Source organism: Sinocyclocheilus grahami, unplaced genomic scaffold (genome assembly GCF_001515645.1).
Source record: "Sinocyclocheilus grahami isolate Dianchi unplaced genomic scaffold, SAMN03320097.WGS_v1.1 scaffold1094.1, whole genome shotgun sequence".
Taxonomy (NCBI): Eukaryota; Metazoa; Chordata; class Actinopteri; order Cypriniformes; family Cyprinidae; genus Sinocyclocheilus; species Sinocyclocheilus grahami.
The window spans coordinates 285,047-302,170 of NW_015506273.1; the positions used below are offsets into that span (position 1 = coordinate 285,047).

General features: G+C 38.4%; 1 protein-coding gene across 1 annotated transcript in view; it reads left to right on the forward strand.

Moving 5' to 3' along the window:
* LOC107566706 (uncharacterized) overlaps nt 1-17,124 on the forward strand; it is a 101,602-nt gene that overhangs the window by 53,409 nt on the left and 31,069 nt on the right. The window contains 11 exon segments of the mRNA XM_016252235.1: nt 392-565; nt 779-949; nt 1,085-1,258; nt 2,134-2,304; nt 2,615-2,788; nt 2,892-3,059; nt 9,850-10,023; nt 11,784-11,954; nt 14,508-14,681; nt 15,321-15,494; nt 15,605-16,114. Coding sequence (XP_016107721.1) covers nt 392-565; nt 779-949; nt 1,085-1,258; nt 2,134-2,304; nt 2,615-2,788; nt 2,892-3,059; nt 9,850-10,023; nt 11,784-11,954; nt 14,508-14,681; nt 15,321-15,494; nt 15,605-16,114 — 2,235 coding nt within the window.

Sequence of the window (17,124 nt, forward strand, 5' to 3'; positions counted from 1 at the left end):
TTCACTCTCAACACCTCTGCTTCCTACAATAATGGTACAGTTATATATTCATAATATTTTTATTATTATTTTCAGGCTCAGTAACTGTGATCTAAATGAGGAAAGCTGTTCAGCTCTCACTTCAGTTCTCAGTTCAGACTTCGGCAGTCTGCGGGATCTTGATCTGAGCAATAATAATCTACAGGATTCAGGAGTGAAGCTGCTCTCTGATGGGCTGAAAGAGAACTGTAAGCTAGAGAAACTCAGGTGAGTTGATGCCTGACATACTAAAGGTCCTTTTTTTTGGTTTGCTTCCATCTCACAAAATGTTTCCTTTAATGGATTTAGATTGTTCAGAACATTTCTAGAATAATCAGTTAATCTGAATGTTACATTTACATTCCTGTTCTAGTCTTTCAGACTGCAGTATCACTGAAGAAGGTTATACAGCTCTGGCTTCAGCTCTGAGATCAAACCCTTCACACCTGATAGAGCTGGATCTCACAGGAAATGATCCTGGACCATCAGGAGTGAAGCAGCTCAATGATTTACTACAGGATCCAGACTGTGAACTGAAGACACTGAGGTGAGATGATGAAATAATATAAAATAAATGACATGAAGGATTATTTTTTTATAGAAAACATATTTCACTAATACAGTAATCTGTTGTTATTGTTAATGGTGATTTGTATTAAAAGTTTTAATATAGGTTTTAAGCAGTAATTTCTAGATTTTTCCGTTATACCAAGTTTAGTATACAACTGAATTTAATCCTGCTTCATCTTCCATTCTGCAGGTTTTTGAGTCCTGCTGCAGATGAAGCCTGTCAGTATGTGACTGGAATTGTGGGTAAAAACCCGTTACTCCTGAGAGAGCTGAATCTGAGTGAAAAGAAGCTAGGAGACAAACAAATGGATCAGATTGCTGCTCTACTGTGGGATAAACACTGTAAACTCAACACACTGATGTGAGTATTGAATACAACATTATTTTGATGTTATATTTTCACTTGTTTTGTATTAAAACTGTCATTGTTGTTTATTAAAGAAGGTTTCGAGATAAACTGAATACTGTTTCCTGTCTTTGTTTTCTTTCTCTGTAGGTTGAATAATAACAGCATTACTGCAGAAGGTTGTGTTGCTCTGACTTCAGCATTTAACTCAAATCCTTCAAACCTGATAGAGCTGGATCTGAGTGGAAATAAACTAGAAAACTCAGGAATTGAGAAAATCTGTCCTCTGTTGGAAAATGCACAATGCAGATTAGAGAAACTGAAGTGTGTATTTTAATTTATGTACATGTCTGTGTGTGAATATACATTTATTAATGTGTAATGTTTTCTCTTTAAAACATTACACATTGCACTTTGTGCTTTTGTTTGATTCACTAAAATGTAATATTAACAAAAAAAGAAGAAGAAAAAAAAACAAGGTGACATGGGAGAAGCTTGAGCAGAACTGAGAACACCAACAGTACTTTCATCAATGGACAACACCAGAAAATGAACACAGAATACATAAAGGCTTAAATACACAGGGGGAATTATGCTGCGTTCATGCCATGTTGTAATTACGGTAATTCCGAGATGACAACACGTGACATTTTACTCATAGCTTTCCATGTTCTCGGACTCAGAGGTAGTGCCTAAGTAGCACCAAAATGAACCTGGCGGACACGTGGTACAGCTGTCACTGATCCAAGTCGTATCTCTCAGAACATTCTGAGTTTACAAGTTGTAACTGCGAGTTCAGGAGCACGTGAGGGCTTTGCCGTTGATAGTTTTGCTAAAGAAACACATAATTCAGAGTAGATTGTCACGTGTTCTCATCTCAGAATTATGACATGGCGTGAACACAGAATTAGACTAACAATACACAGGTGCAAACAATCAGGAAGTAATGAGGGGGAACACACAAAACCGGGACAGAGGAAAATTACCAGCCAAGTTCACAAAATCACAAAGATACAGAATACATTACAAAATGTCTATTTGGTATATCAAATGATAAAAAATCTAGATGACTATGGAGACTAAAATTTTATTTTAATTCCTTTTTTTTTGACAGCTTACAACATTAAATTTTATATGAAATATTTAGAAATTTAAATGAAGCAGGTGATATCATTAAATCAATCTTTTTTTATATACAGACTTTCAGATTGTAGTATTACTGAAGAAGGATATAAAACTTTGACTTCATCTCTGAAGTCAAACTCACACCTGACAGAGCTGGATCTTAGAGGAAATTATCCCGGACAATCAGGAGTGGAGGGGCTCATTGATTTACAGCGGGGTGGATGCTGTAAATTACAGACCATCAGGTGATAATTGACTTAAAATATTTCAAAGAAGCCACAGACATGGAGTCACAGCTGTGCAACTATGTAGAGGAGACAAATGGATAATTAAATTATGAATTAAAATGACACAATGTAGAACTTAAATGCAATACCAGTAAACGACTGAATTTCATGAGTCTGGAACTCAAGTTTCTTACATTTTCTCAGTTGAACTGGAGGCAGTTATCATAACTATGACATTAATACTACACTGGACCCATAAGGAGGATGAGAGCCGCAAATGACATCAAATTATAGCATGACTATCTAATCGAAGTTCTACTTCCTTTAGGTTTTTGAAAAGTCCAGCTGCACAGGAAGCGTGTGAGTATCTCACTGAAGTGCTGGGTGTAAATCCATTAGTACTAAAAGAACTGGATCTGAGTGAGGATAAATTAGGAGACCTGGATGGAGAGAAACTCTCTGCTCTTTTGATGGACTCTCATAGCAAACTGGAGAAAATGAAGTGAGTGAACATGATTTATATATTATAACATCTGTGTTTAGTCATTATAAAGGACATCCAGTTACATGTGGAGCAGATAAATAATGCTGCTTTTTGTGTTCAGGCTGAATAATTGTGAGCTGACAGAGAAAAGTTTAATTCTAGCTACTGTTCTCTCCTCCAAAACCATCCTGAAAGAGATGAACCTGAACCACAGCCGTCTGCTGGACTCAGGAGTCAAAGAGATCTGTGAGGGACTGAAGAATCCTGTGTGTGAGCTGAAGATACTCAAGTGAGTACATTTCACCATCAGTTACACTGGTAATTGCAATATCTACATGTTGTCAGATATGTAAACATAAGCACAATACTTTTTGCTGAACTCAGTAATGTTTACATGCTTATATGTTTACATAAGAATTACTGTCACCAACATTTTGGTCAGGCGTACTGCTTCTGTCATCTCATCAATTTTGTGTGTCAGAGGTGACAATCAGGCAGCTGCTCCAAAGAATAATAGATGTTGTTAAAGGTGCAGTAGGAGATCTTGGAAAATGCTAACTTTAGCCTGATAGCACTGAAAGCAAACGTCCCACCCTCCCTGCAATCGCCGTCCAAAGCCACGCCCCCTGAACGCATATACACTCACAGACCAGAATACCAGAGACAACATTACTACAATAGGCTACATCAGCGGTTCCCAATTCCAAACCATGTTCCGGAGTGAAGTAAACCCCTGCTCAGGGAGTAGAGAGCAGTGAACACTGTGTAGGTGTCATATCGATCGGAACACAGTTCATGCACGTAGCTCACTTCTAACGAGTTGGTTATCTGAATTGGGTGTGGTAACTAAGCGAGACATGCACAATGTGTGCGCGAGGACTGGAATTGGGAACCGCTGGGCTACATCATGTCTCATTCAACGGTGAGAAAACTTTAAAAGTACTACAATCCCAGGAAGGAAGACCGGGTTGTTGATGTTTGTCTGCCATTCTCGCTCTGTCTGCACAGTATACGTGAACGCGCTGATGACGTATCTTGTCTGCACGAACAGGGTGCGCAGAGGTATGCAGATACATATGTTGACAGGCAGGTAGGAAAGCCATTTAAAACGTTCGGACCGAGCATTTTGATTGGACGAACATTTCTTGGTCCTAAGCCTTCCACAGAATATATAAATACAGATAAATATATTTAGACCACTTAACTTAATGATTGCTATCGGGGTGTGAAGAGACTTTCAACTAGCATAACAAAAAATGTTTCTGAAGACAATCACCTATTGCACCTTTAACTGGTGTGGTGAAAAAAAGACTGCCTATTTTCAGACAGGAAATGTTGAAGATTTAGTTCAAATGGACTGGTTTCAAAGCAGCATTCCATGTGATAAATAAATACTGTTTATTAAAACAAGCTCTTTACAAAAGAAAGACAAACATAACACTTCTATAATAGTACTATTGTATAAATGTCTTTTAAACAAACACCTGAAAGGAATATGATTGTTTCAACCATAATGTGGGGCATTTCCATATATATACTCAATGCTCACTTTATTAGGCACACCTGTTCAACTGGTCATTAACGTAAATATCTAATCAGCCAAACAATAGCAGCAACTCAATAAATTTAGGCATGTAGACATGGTCAAGACTATCTGCTGAAGTTCAAACTGAGCATCAGAATGGAGAAGAAAGGTGATTTAAGTAACTTTGAACATGGCATGGTTGTTGGTGCCAGGCTGGTCTGAGCATTTTAGAAACTGCTGATCTACTAGGATTTTCATGCACAGCCATCTCTAGGGTTTACAGAGAATGATTAAAAAAAGGAGAAAATGTCTAGTGATTGGCAGTTCTGTTGCAGTTAATTGATGCCAGAGGTCGGAGGAGAATGGCCAGACTGGTTCAAACTCATAGAAAGGCAACAGCAACCTGATCTTCCAGTAGAAGATTGGAAAAAGGTTGTCTGGTGTGATGAGTCCCAATTTCTGTTGCAACATTCAGATGTTAGAGTCAGAATTTGTCGTAAACAACATGAAAGCATGGATCCATCCAGCCTTGTATTAACGGTTCAGGCTGGAGGTGGTGGTGCAGTGGTGTGGAAAATATTTTCTTGGCACACTTTGGGCCCCTTAATACCAATTAAGCATAATTGAAATGCCACAGCCTGCCTGAGTACTGTTGCTGACCATGTCCATCCCTTTATGACCACAGTGACCATCTTGTGATGACTACTTCCAGTAGGATAATGTGCCATGTCACAAAGCTCAAATCATCTCAAACTGGTTTCCTAAACATGATAATGTTTACAACTTAACATTCACGTTCACAAACATTTACTAATACATAATTAAACTTAAAAGTTAACATTCGTACCTGAGCAAACACAAATAACAATGAACAGTTGTGTTTTAATAACTAATGTTAACAAAGACAATAAGTATTGTAACAAATGTATTATTTAATGCATTAACTAGCGTTAACTAAAGGAAGTTTATTTTAAAGAATTAACTCAGTCTGAGACAACAGGGCTTCGCAGATGATCTCATAATTAGTCATCATAATAAGTAAATCTCATAAGTGTCTGTCAGTTCGCGTTCAAAGAGTAGTAAATATCGAGGACCGTAGAAATGTGCACAGCTGCAAATATGCAGTTATGGAGAAGAGTATCTAGCACAACATTTATGTTTTTCTTTTTCTACAATAGATGCATCCATTTAACTGAACCTAAACTAATATGATGCTTCAAACATGCATGGCTCAGAAGTTTCCAATCTATAAACCCGTCAATGGCAGGTGGTCTGATTTTATTTGTAGACTGTCCAAATTCATTGCTAAGATTTAGTTTCAATTGGGATATTCAACATATACTTTTTAAAGACTTATATATTTGTTTTGTTATTTTCAAATTCAGCTCCACAAAGACGTGCATTTTACTATTATGTCCTTACACCGTAACGTTGTGGATGGAACTAACAGAAACTGATAAATCATCGTCAGGGAAGTCGTGGCCTAATGGTTAGAGAGTCGGACTCGTAACCCAAAGGTTGCGGGTTCGAGTCTCGTACCGACAGGGATTGTAGGTGGGGGGAGTGAATGTACAGCTCTCTCTCCCACCTTCAATACCACGACTGAGGTGCCCTTGAGCAAGGCACTGAACCCCCAACTGCTCCGCCGCAGCAAAAAAAAAAAAGGCTGGCCACTGCTCCGTGTGTGTGTTCACTGCTGTGTGTGTGCACTTTGGATGGGATAAATGCAGAGCACTAATTCCTAGTATGGGTCACCATACTTGGCCACATGTCACGTCATTTTGTATCTTCCTATAGGAAGAGGGAAAATTAAGAAACTCCATGTAATTGACCATAAAACTCATGCTTAATATTTCTTTAAATTAAATATATAAAGTTAATGTCATGGAACGTGGCCTTTAAAACACGCACGAAGAGGAAGATCAAGTCAAATAGTTTTTAATAAGTAAGTAGGGTAATTCAGAGAAGACAGGCAGGAGACACACATAGAGGCAACATTCACATTCAATACCAGACAAATTCAAACTGAACAGGTTAGAACTAAAGTAGGGTTGTTAATTAGGGACAGACAGGTGATGAGGATCAATTAATGAGGACACAGGGGAACTGACTAACATAATCAAACACGGGGAAAAACTCGGTCACACTGAGCACATGGGGAATGAAAACACAACAAAAAGTCCATGGGTGTGACAGTTTGCCCCCCTCCCGGAAGGCGCAACCTCATGCCGCAGGAAAAAAGGGTGGGACGGAGGGGGACTTAGGAGGAAGACAAAGGAGTGGATGTGGGATAGTGACAGGGGATGGCAAAGGGCTGGCTGGAAGGCAGGCTGACAATACTGGAGAAGGTTCAGGTGGAGGCCGGACACCCGGGAGGAGGACGACTAACAGAGTCCTGGGTGGAGATGACAGAGCGAGGAGCCATGGAGGAAACAGGAGGGACTTGCAGCAGGAGGAGCCAGACAGGACCCAGGCCGCAGCCATTATGGTGACCCACAGTGGAGCTGACGGATGGAGGAGCCATGGTGGAGGAAGGGCTGACAACTCCAGGGGGCCGACCGACAGCAGCGGATCAGGTGGTGGAGGATCCCGAGGCTGAGACGGAGAGCCGATGAACCAGGGTGACGCCAAGGATCCGGAGGGCCAAGGTGGAGCTGGTGGACTGACGGGCCACAGTGGAGAGGAGGGAGCTAGGAGCCATGGTGGAGCCACTGGGTCGATGGGCCGAGGCGGAGTCCAGGACTCAGAGGCTGGTGGCGAAGACAAGGGATCCTCCAGCCACGACACCGATGGAGACTGGCAGACCCGCGGCGATCCCACCGCACAGATGGTGGGCTGAGGGTGAGCAGAGGGGCTGCCAGGAGACAGCGGTGGGGATGGTGAGGACTGTTGCAGAGGTGGTGGGAGAGGGAGGCTGGGCAGGAGTTCAGGATTATCAGGGGGCTTAGGACCGGTGTGTGCTGCCCACACACACCACAAGGCCACTCCCAGCACCGGGAGCACTAGCAACAGGGGAACGACCTCTGTGGTTGTTGTCATACAGACAGGGCAGATAGATATTTCCAGACAGAAAGTTCAATATATATAGACAGTTCTATCACAACCTCTGTGGTTGTGACGGGACAGACAGATAATGACAGAAGAAGAACCTCAGAATAAAAGTCTATTAAATCTCCTGAGTCCTGCATAAGCTCACCCTCAGCAGTGGCGCAGTGGACGGAGCATTCCTTCGCCCTCTCACGCTCCACTGTTTCATCCACCATCGCATGCATTGTAGCCAGCTCTCACACGTATTCTGTCACGTAACATGGTCTTTAAAACACATACGAAGAAGAAGATCAAGTCAAATAGTCTTTAATAAATCCACAGTATGGTAATTCACAGATGGCAGACAGGAGACACACGTAGATGCAACGTTCACATTCAATACCGAACAAATGCATACTGAACATACTAGAACGAAAGTAGGGTTGTTAACGAGGGACAGAAAGGTGAGGATGATCAACTAATGAGGACACAGGTGAACCGACTAACATAATCAAACAAGGGGGGAAAAGTCCATGGGTGTGACAGTTAAAGTGAAATAAGACATTTATTATTTTTATTATTAGTATTATTATTATTTAATACATTACATCCATTTGGAAATGACCAGCTTCTCATTGGGTGGGCCCATGAATACTCGGGCTTAGCCATAGCCTCGCCACTGGCGCATATGTCATTATGCGACAGAGGATGATAGTGCTTCAGAAAATTATGAATGCGCTGAGAACCTTTGCCTAGGCTGAGGATTAAATGTAATAATTTAGTAAATAATGGTCATTTTCTTGTACAGACTGATCGTTTCGCTTCATAAGACCTCAATGTATTGTCAGGAGCCACAGGTATTGATTTGGTCATTTTTTTGGTGAACTACCCCTTTAACACCTGCATCAGAAGCATCAGCAAAGCATGAGCAGCGTGGGTTTTGTCGCTGCCTGTGTTAGTAAATGAGCATGTTCACATCACGGTGTGACTATCGGCCTTCTCGATCATTAACATGAGCAGCGATAAAATATGTGCTGTGGAGTCTCCGCTGACACTTGCAATGCTGAATCGTTGGAATAAGTTCACATGGGTGTTCACAACGTAATATTTTAATGATTAATTGTGCAGTACTAGTACCTAATAAAATGGCTAGTAATATTACAACTTATTTTATTTTATTTCTTAAATTGTTTTGTTTTCAAACATTAAACCATAGAGCTTTTATTTTGGTGGAGAACTGTAGAGAGTTCTTAAAGCCTCTCTTTTGTTGACAACAAACTAATTAATAATACATTAAATGTAATAATTTGGGTTGGTGGTTGGCAGCGTTTGCATAGTTTAGAGTGGCAAATTGTACCAGCATAATTGGAGGTCAAAATGCAAACAGGTTTGGAGGTCTGATATCATTTAAAGCAGTTACTACTTACTAATATGCAAGTCCAAAATTTATTTTTATTGTGACAGGCTTAACATTCACACCAATGACAGGAATATTATGCAACTGATGATGCAAATATTCTACATTTACATGATGCAAATATTAAATATTATATTTTTTCATCTGCTCACCTTCAGAATTGGAAAAAATAAAGCTTGTTTTCTCACTACAGGTTTGTCTTTAAAATGAAAGTGAACATTTTTGTTAATTGTAATAAAAATTTAAATGAAAACTAAAGTAAACTATGCAAACATAAACTAAAAGTAAAACATTTGGTGACTTAAAAACTAAACTGAAACTGTAAAACCCTCAAAAAAGTAAAATAACAACCATAAATACAATATTTGTAAATACGAAGAAAATAAAACTATATAACAAACAAACTTAACTGATTCACACATTTTTTTCTAAAATTAGAGTGTCATGTAGAGCCAACTGAAAACACACATGAAGAAAAACACAGACTCCCGGTGACTTTAGAAACAAGGAGTGTTTTAAGTTCAAATGTTTGTGGATTATAATGAGGAACTGAATAATGTCAGTTGCAATTGTTGAAAATTATAGTTGAAAACAAAAAGCAGCATAAGTTCATATTTTACAGAGAATTGTAGTTTAATAAATACAAAATGTAAAAGCTAGTTTATTCAAATTTATGTTTGATAAATTGGAACTGAAGTGAAATTGGTAATTATGTAATCTGTTTTATATAAGATGCACACAGAACATGAGACAGTAGATCTTTAATTCACAGAATGTTATACCTGTATAAGATACAATGCAATGTGAGTGAGTCTGTGCTGTTTAACAGAGCTGTTTTTAGCTGATGATACATACTGATAATTGGCATTCAGCTTCATTTGAATAACATTTGTAACTCTACAAATGATTTCTGTACAGAAATCTGATTCTGATTTATTCTAATTTGATGGCAGGCTAAAACTAGAAGTTGTGTTCCTGCATATCTGTTTGTCTGCATATCTGACCATTTATTCAGTTGCAGTGTGATTTAGTCATATTTTCTGATTTGTGCAGTAATTAAATAATTTGAACCACACTGTTAATTTTAACTTATGTATTTATTTTCTGTAGACTTTCAGACTGCAGTATCAGTGAAGAAGGTTATAAAGCTCTGGCTTCAGCTCTGAGATCAAACCCTTCACACCTGATAGAGCTGGATCTCAGAGGAAATGATCCTGGACAATCAGGAGTGAAGCAGCTCAGTGATTTACTACAGGATCCAAACTGTCAACTGAAGACACTGAGGTGAGTGTTAAAGATAGGTTTAGTTATAACATCAATACTTTACTTATCTGTATATTTGTCAGTTTGTGTCCTTGTTCGTGCTGTGAAGTTTCTTGCTTGTGGTGTCTTCTGTGTTGGATATGCCGCGGGTGCATTTAATATTAAAGCACGAATGAATACGAGCATGCATGTCAGATCCACGTCAAATTCAGAGGTGACAGCTCTTAAAGTAATAGCAGTCAAAAAACCGAATAACCCAGCTGCTGTAATGTGTTAATCAATAACTTTTGTAGTTTTACGGATTTAATTTAGAATTTAGTGTTTCATAACTTTATTCAATCTCTGTATATTTCCTACTTGCTGAAGGGCACAGGTATATATGACATTTATTATAATGGGTTTATGTGAAGTTGTTATTTTTTTAAAGTCTAATAATTGTTCAAATTGATAGCTCTCAATTATACTGCAATGTTGAATGGCTGTAGTTGTAACGGGGCTGACAAGACGTGAGACATGTGGATCCATCTGCAGGCTTTATTTTAGAGACGTGGTAAACAGGCAGGGTCAAAACACTGGCAAACAGGTATATGGCGGGCAAAACACAAGAATAGTCACAGGGCTAGCGTAGGTCACCGATCAGCAGACAGAATCACAGGGGCGAGACGAGAGGGAGAAATCCAAGAAAACAGGCAAAGATCAAAAACAGGCAAGGCAAAACAAGGAAAACACGGAGACTCGGAAAAGGGGTACAGGCTAAACAATACTCAGCCGAGAAATGTGGTTAGAGGGGGTGTAATATAGTGAGTGAGGTGATTAGAAACACCTGTGTGCAATCAGAGCAATCAGGGCAGTGTGCAAATTGTGCAAAGAATGATGGGAAATGTAGTCCGGGGTGCTATGCAACAGTTTGTGTAGTGCGAGAGTCAATGTAATGGAAAGGGTGACATCTGGTGGTGAATAAACGGAAGTCCATGGACTGAATTCGTGACAGTAGTCAGTGGTTAAATATTAGGGAAAAAATACCAATTTCCTTGAGACATCAGTAGTATTGGTGATACTCGCATTCAGTCATAATAAAAGATGCCATTAAACAAATATAAAAAATATACAGTCTTTATGTTGTTTCTACATTAATTTGAAGATTGACTTTGAAATTATTGCAATATAAATGTATATTTAAAAACTTTAATGTTAGGTAGGATTAATCATGATTAATTTCAGAAAAAAATGTGTGATTGATTAGTAATTTTTTTTATCGATTGACAGCACTAATATTTTGTAAATATTTTTGTTGTGTGTATGTTTTTTTATTTGTCGTAATTTTGTAAATTTGTGCACTTTGGGACTGTGGACGCTTGAATAAATGACTTCGCAATGACGTGCGATTGTGGCTGCACCATCAGTCCTGTGTTTTTCCAACCTTCCACTTCACACCATACCAATATCCAGTGACTACTGAATTGTCCCTAGCAATACATTTAATAACCAGTTAAAATATATTTATATGCAAGCACTGTTTTTGTCATTTTGTCCACATCTGAAATGGGTCATACCACTGACATTACCTGATAAGTTAATAAATACACTAGAAAATTGCTCTTTTTCAAGGATGAGTGTAAGTAAGAACATAAGGTAAGTGTTTAGCACATACATAGTTTGTTGAATTATAAAGTTAACTCTTTAACTTAATGTTGTTAAAATTAATGTACAAACCAAACTGGCTTTTATGTCCCCACTTATTTCAAAATTAAATCTATAACCTTGACTACTCATGTCTCCAGGTTTGTGGGTCCTGCTGCAGATGAAGCCTGTCAGTATGTGACTGGAATTGTGGGTAAAAACCCGTTACTCCTGAGAGAGCTGAATATGAGTGAAATTGAACTAGGAGACACAAACATGAAGCGGCTCGCTGCTCTACTGCAGGATAAGCACTTTAAACTCAACACACTGATGTGAGTATTCTTTTAATTTATTATTGCACATTTGAAGCATCTTAAAGAACCCAGGTGACCAAAACACAATAATTCTAATTAATCTCTAGATATAATCAATCAAGCACTGATTATGTGTTTGTAAATTCTCTCTCTCATGTTTAACGTTTTAGTCTGCGTAAGTGTGGTCTAACAGAGGAAAGCTGTTCAGCTCTCGCTACAGTCCTGAGATCAAACTCCAGTCTGAAAGCGCTTGACATGAGAAACAATAATCTGCAGGATTCAGGAGTGAAGAAACTCCAGAACGGATTAGAAAATACAAACTGCACACTGCAGAAACTCAGGTGAGTTCAGTGAACCACTGCTTGATTTTAATAACAACATAATTTTTTTGTTTAAAGTTAAGCCTCTTGAGATGACTGAGGTCCTGGCACAATCCCATTCCCTTTAAGAGTCAGTTGTGCTCGCACCATGGCGGATTCGCTATTTACACGGCAGAATTTGCAAGCGCAAAGACTGCAAGAACAAACACTGCCCCCCCCCAAATGGGTTACTGTGCACCCCTTTTCAATCCTCTCCCCTCCTTGCTGAACGTGATTGTTTGCTAAAGTGAAACCGAAAAACAGTGCGCATAAAAAAGTGATTGACTATCCATTATGATATGTAGGCATTTATTAAGCTTTAGCGTTAGTTCTGGCAGGTCACGTGAGTCAAGCTTGCATCAGCTGATTCTCAGCTGATCACATCTACCTATAGGAATACGACACCTATCGCGGCATTCCTATATAAGCTGTATTCAGTATTATTCAGCAGCTTTTTAGCTTGCTTCGGAGCAAATTACCCTCCTCCATCCCCAGCTCCACCTTTCGCCACAGTCAGGACTTAGCTTTCTGATATTCCTTGCTAATCAGACTCCTTTATCTTGAATAAAGTGTTACACTTAAATATCATTGAGTACATTAATGATATCTGCATTGTTCTGTTCTGTTAACCCTAGGGGGGTTATTATTGCTGCTCTCCCTGCTCATTCATGACAGGCTGCATGGATGGGCAGGGAGGTTTTTTGCCCAGAACAGAACCATACCGCCAAACCAAACTTTATGCTAAGTATCTATCATTCTGACGATAGTGGTCCTGACAGAATTATATTTATATACACAATAATTATCTTTTACATTGTAATCCTTTCGTTTTTATTATTTGGCATTTTTGTGTGCTGCTGCGCGTCCCTGTGTGTGTAATAAGCAGAGTGTACGCACGTGGTGCACATGCCTATAGGCGCATGTTACTAACACTATTTAAATAACAAAAAAAATATTGTGCCATTGACTACCAGGTTTCAGTTGGTCAACGGCGCAGTCTATTTCAGTTGCCTTAAAATAGCAATGTGCCAACAATGCGCCTGAACACACCTTGTTTTCAGACCAGCACGCCCATGAGCACACAAATGGGTGCAAATGCATTTGCTTTTTAAACAATGTGGCGCAGGACATGAAAATGATAACTGCGTTAGGCTGAAACGAGCAAAAAACACTTGCGTCGGGCCTGGCGCCACATTGCGCCGGGTGTATGATAGGGCTCATAGTGTACCTCCTGTTATTACTGTAGCACAATTTGTGTTAAATGTAATGTAATGAAACTATTGCCAGTATGATGGTAAAAGTAATTGAAATTAGCACAAATGTCAGGGCATCTCCAGGATCCCAACAAAATGACTGTATATGATGAAGAAAGGCAAAGAAATGCTTCTGTAATATAATAATTTATGTATTGCCTCAATAATCAGAGAAAATAAATAATAATGGTATTTTTGAATACAATTAATATTGCTGCAAAAAAATCTCAAATGCATTTTGTGTTAAATCTCTTTTCTCTAGACTCTCAGACTGCAGTATCACTGAAGAAGGTTATAAAGCTCTGGCTTCAGCTCTGAGATCAAACCCTTCACACCTGATAGAGCTGGATCTCACAGGAAATGATCCTGGACAATCAGGAGTGAAGCAGCTTGATGATTTACTACAGGATCCAGACTGTCAGCTGAAGACACTGAGGTGAGAGATGATGAAATAATACTTAAATGATGTGCTGGTGAATTATTTATAGAAAAAAATATTTCACTAATGCAATTTGATGCATAAAAATAAATACAACCATTTCACACATTTATTCATCAGATTTGGCTGCTGTTTTTCATTACTCCAAGTTTAATGGAGAACTGAACTGAATCCTGCTTCATCTTCTCTTCTTCAGGTTTTTGGGTCCTGCTGCAGATGAAGCCTGTCAGTATGTGAATAGAGTTCTGGGTGAAAACCTGTTACTGCTGAGAGAGTTGAATCTGAGTGAACATGAACTAGGACTCTCAGGATTGAAGGAACTTACTATGGTACTGCAGGACAAACACTGTAAACTCAACACACTGATGTAAGTTTTATCATTATTATGACAATTTCAATACTTATAAACTTTCTGCTGGATGTTTTATATATAGTTTACCACTTCTAACAACTAACTCTTTAGTATTTAACAAATATTTAGTTGAAACTGTAACTGAAACTGCTTTTTCTCTTAACACAGTCTGAATAACAGCAATATCACAGAAGAAGATTGTCGTTTATTGGCTGCAGCTTTAAATTCAAACCCTTCGAATCTGACAGAGCTGAATCTGAGTCAGACTACACTCAAAAATTCAGTAATGAAGTTCTTCTCGACTCTGTTTAAGAATGAACAGTGTAGACTGAAAACACTGAAGTAAGTAATTTAGTCAATGTGTTAAAAAAGGAAAACTACTGAAAAAATATTGTCATAAATCTCGTTTTGGTGGACTAAAGCAGCGGTTCTCACTTCCAGTCCTCGCGCCCATCCAAACACCCCCTCGCCCCCGCTCTGCATATTTTGCATGTCTCTCTTAGTTAACACACCTGATTCAGATAACCAGCTCGTTAGAAGTGAGCTCTGTGCATGAACTGTGTTCCAATTGACATGATCCCTAAACAGTGTCTATTGCTTCCTACTCCCTGAGCAGGGGAAAGCCGTTGAAGTGTACTTCACTTCGGAAACATTCATTCACATATTTGTGCTACGTCACCACCTGCAGCGTCTTCGTCTTCACAAACTTACTAGAGTGTGACATAAATGCATCTGTAAATAAATATAATTTAAATTCACATTTCGTACACTTTAATGACATTTAAATGAAACATATATGCTCACTTCGAACTGGAATCATGGCGGAATATCCTGTGATGTCCACTTCGCAGGGCACTTACATTCGAATAGAACAAACGTCTGAAGCGAGGACTGGAATTGAGAACCGCTGTACTAAAGTAATAAGAGACAAAGCTACTAGTTGCATAATAGTATTTATGGCTTTTTCTCTCTGTTCTACAGGTTTAATTGCATCAGTATTACAGCAGAAGGTTGTGCTGCTCTGACTTCAGCATTTAATTCAAACCCTTCAAACCTGATAGAGCTGGATCTGAGTGGAAATAAACTAGAAAACTCTGGAGTGACTGAAATCTCCAGTCTACTGGAAAACTCTCAGTGTACACTGCAGATACTCAGGTTTGAATTTGGTGAATTTAAAAATTAAACATTAACATACTTTACAATAGTAAAAAAAACATTAGTATGCTAAATGAATAATTATTTTTTTTTTTTTGGTCTTCGTCTAGACTCTCAAACTGCAGTATCACTGAAGAAGGTTATAAAGCTCTGGCTTCAGCTCTGAGATCAAACCCTTCACACCTGATAGAGCTGGATCTCACAGGAAATGATCCTGGACAATCAGGAGTGAAGGAGCTTGATGATTTACTACAGGATCAAAACTATAATCTAAAACTGAGGTGAAATGTGATGAGATAATACAAAAATAAATTATATGCAGTTGAATTATTAATAAAAATATTATTTCACAAATAATGTCTGCTGCTCAAGATACAATTTCTTCACAGTATTGTAGCTGAAATCAACTGAAGATTGTTTCCTGTCTTTGTTTTCTTTCTCTGCAGGCTGAATAATAACAGCATTACAGAAGAAGGTTGTGCTGCTCTGACTTCAGCATTTAATTTAAATCCTTCAAACCTGATCGAGCTGGATCTGAGTGGAAATACACTAGAAAACTCAGGAATGAAAAAGATCTTTCATCTGGTAGAAAACAAACAATGCAGATTAGAAAAGCTGAAGTGCGTATTGACATTAATCCAAATTACTATATGTTAATATACAATAATGTTCAATTTATTATTTTCATATAGTTTCACTTAGACTGGGGTTAATGTTCTGCATAACATCTGCTTTTGTGTTTGACTCAAGAATTAAGTTTTAAACACAACATGTGGGTGAATGAATTAATTTATTAAGTTTTGATTATCAAGGATTTGGTTAAGAAAAACTCAGGAATACAGAAGATCTGTCCTCTGTTTAAAAGCACAGAATGCTAATTGGAAAAACTAAAGTGTGTATTTTCATTAATGTACATTTCTACATTTGAATTTATAGTGTTAATTTGATTAGATTACCTGAAAAAATAAAACCTGGAGGCTATAATTTCAGTTACTGTCTGTACTCACTTTAGCAAAATCCCCCGAGTTAAATCAACTCTGCTCAGAGTACATATTGTCCCAATCTACAGAGTGTTAAATTAACACTGAAGCCGAGTTAAAGTTAATGGGATAATTAAGCAATTAATTAATTGATGAGTGTGCATTAGTAAAGAAAACCCGCTGTTAACTATGTTGAAGATGATCAACTACTGCTCAGGCTTTTAGAAATGAAAACACATCACATAATCCTCAACAGTGGTAACTCTGCTTCAGTGTTAATTTAACACTCTGTAGATTGGGACAATATGTGAGTTGATTTAACTCGGGGGATTTTGCTGTCAAATTTGACTTAGACTAATATTCTGTCTATTACGGCAGCCAGTACCCGCTAAAGGGGCTAAGTAGTGGGAATACATCCATGACGCGTTTCGATCGCAAAGGGTTTTAATTACAATATAGAAATGAACAGCAACACGTTGCATGAAGACGGTAAGATAGAAAACAAAAGATAAACCAAATAAAATTAAATAAACAAAGTGAAACGGTCAACAGAAAGTGAGCGTCCCAGCTACTCACCCCCTTCCTCCATGATATCCACATCCAAACTAACAGGTAATATGCACCTATACAAAATGACGTAACAAACTGGA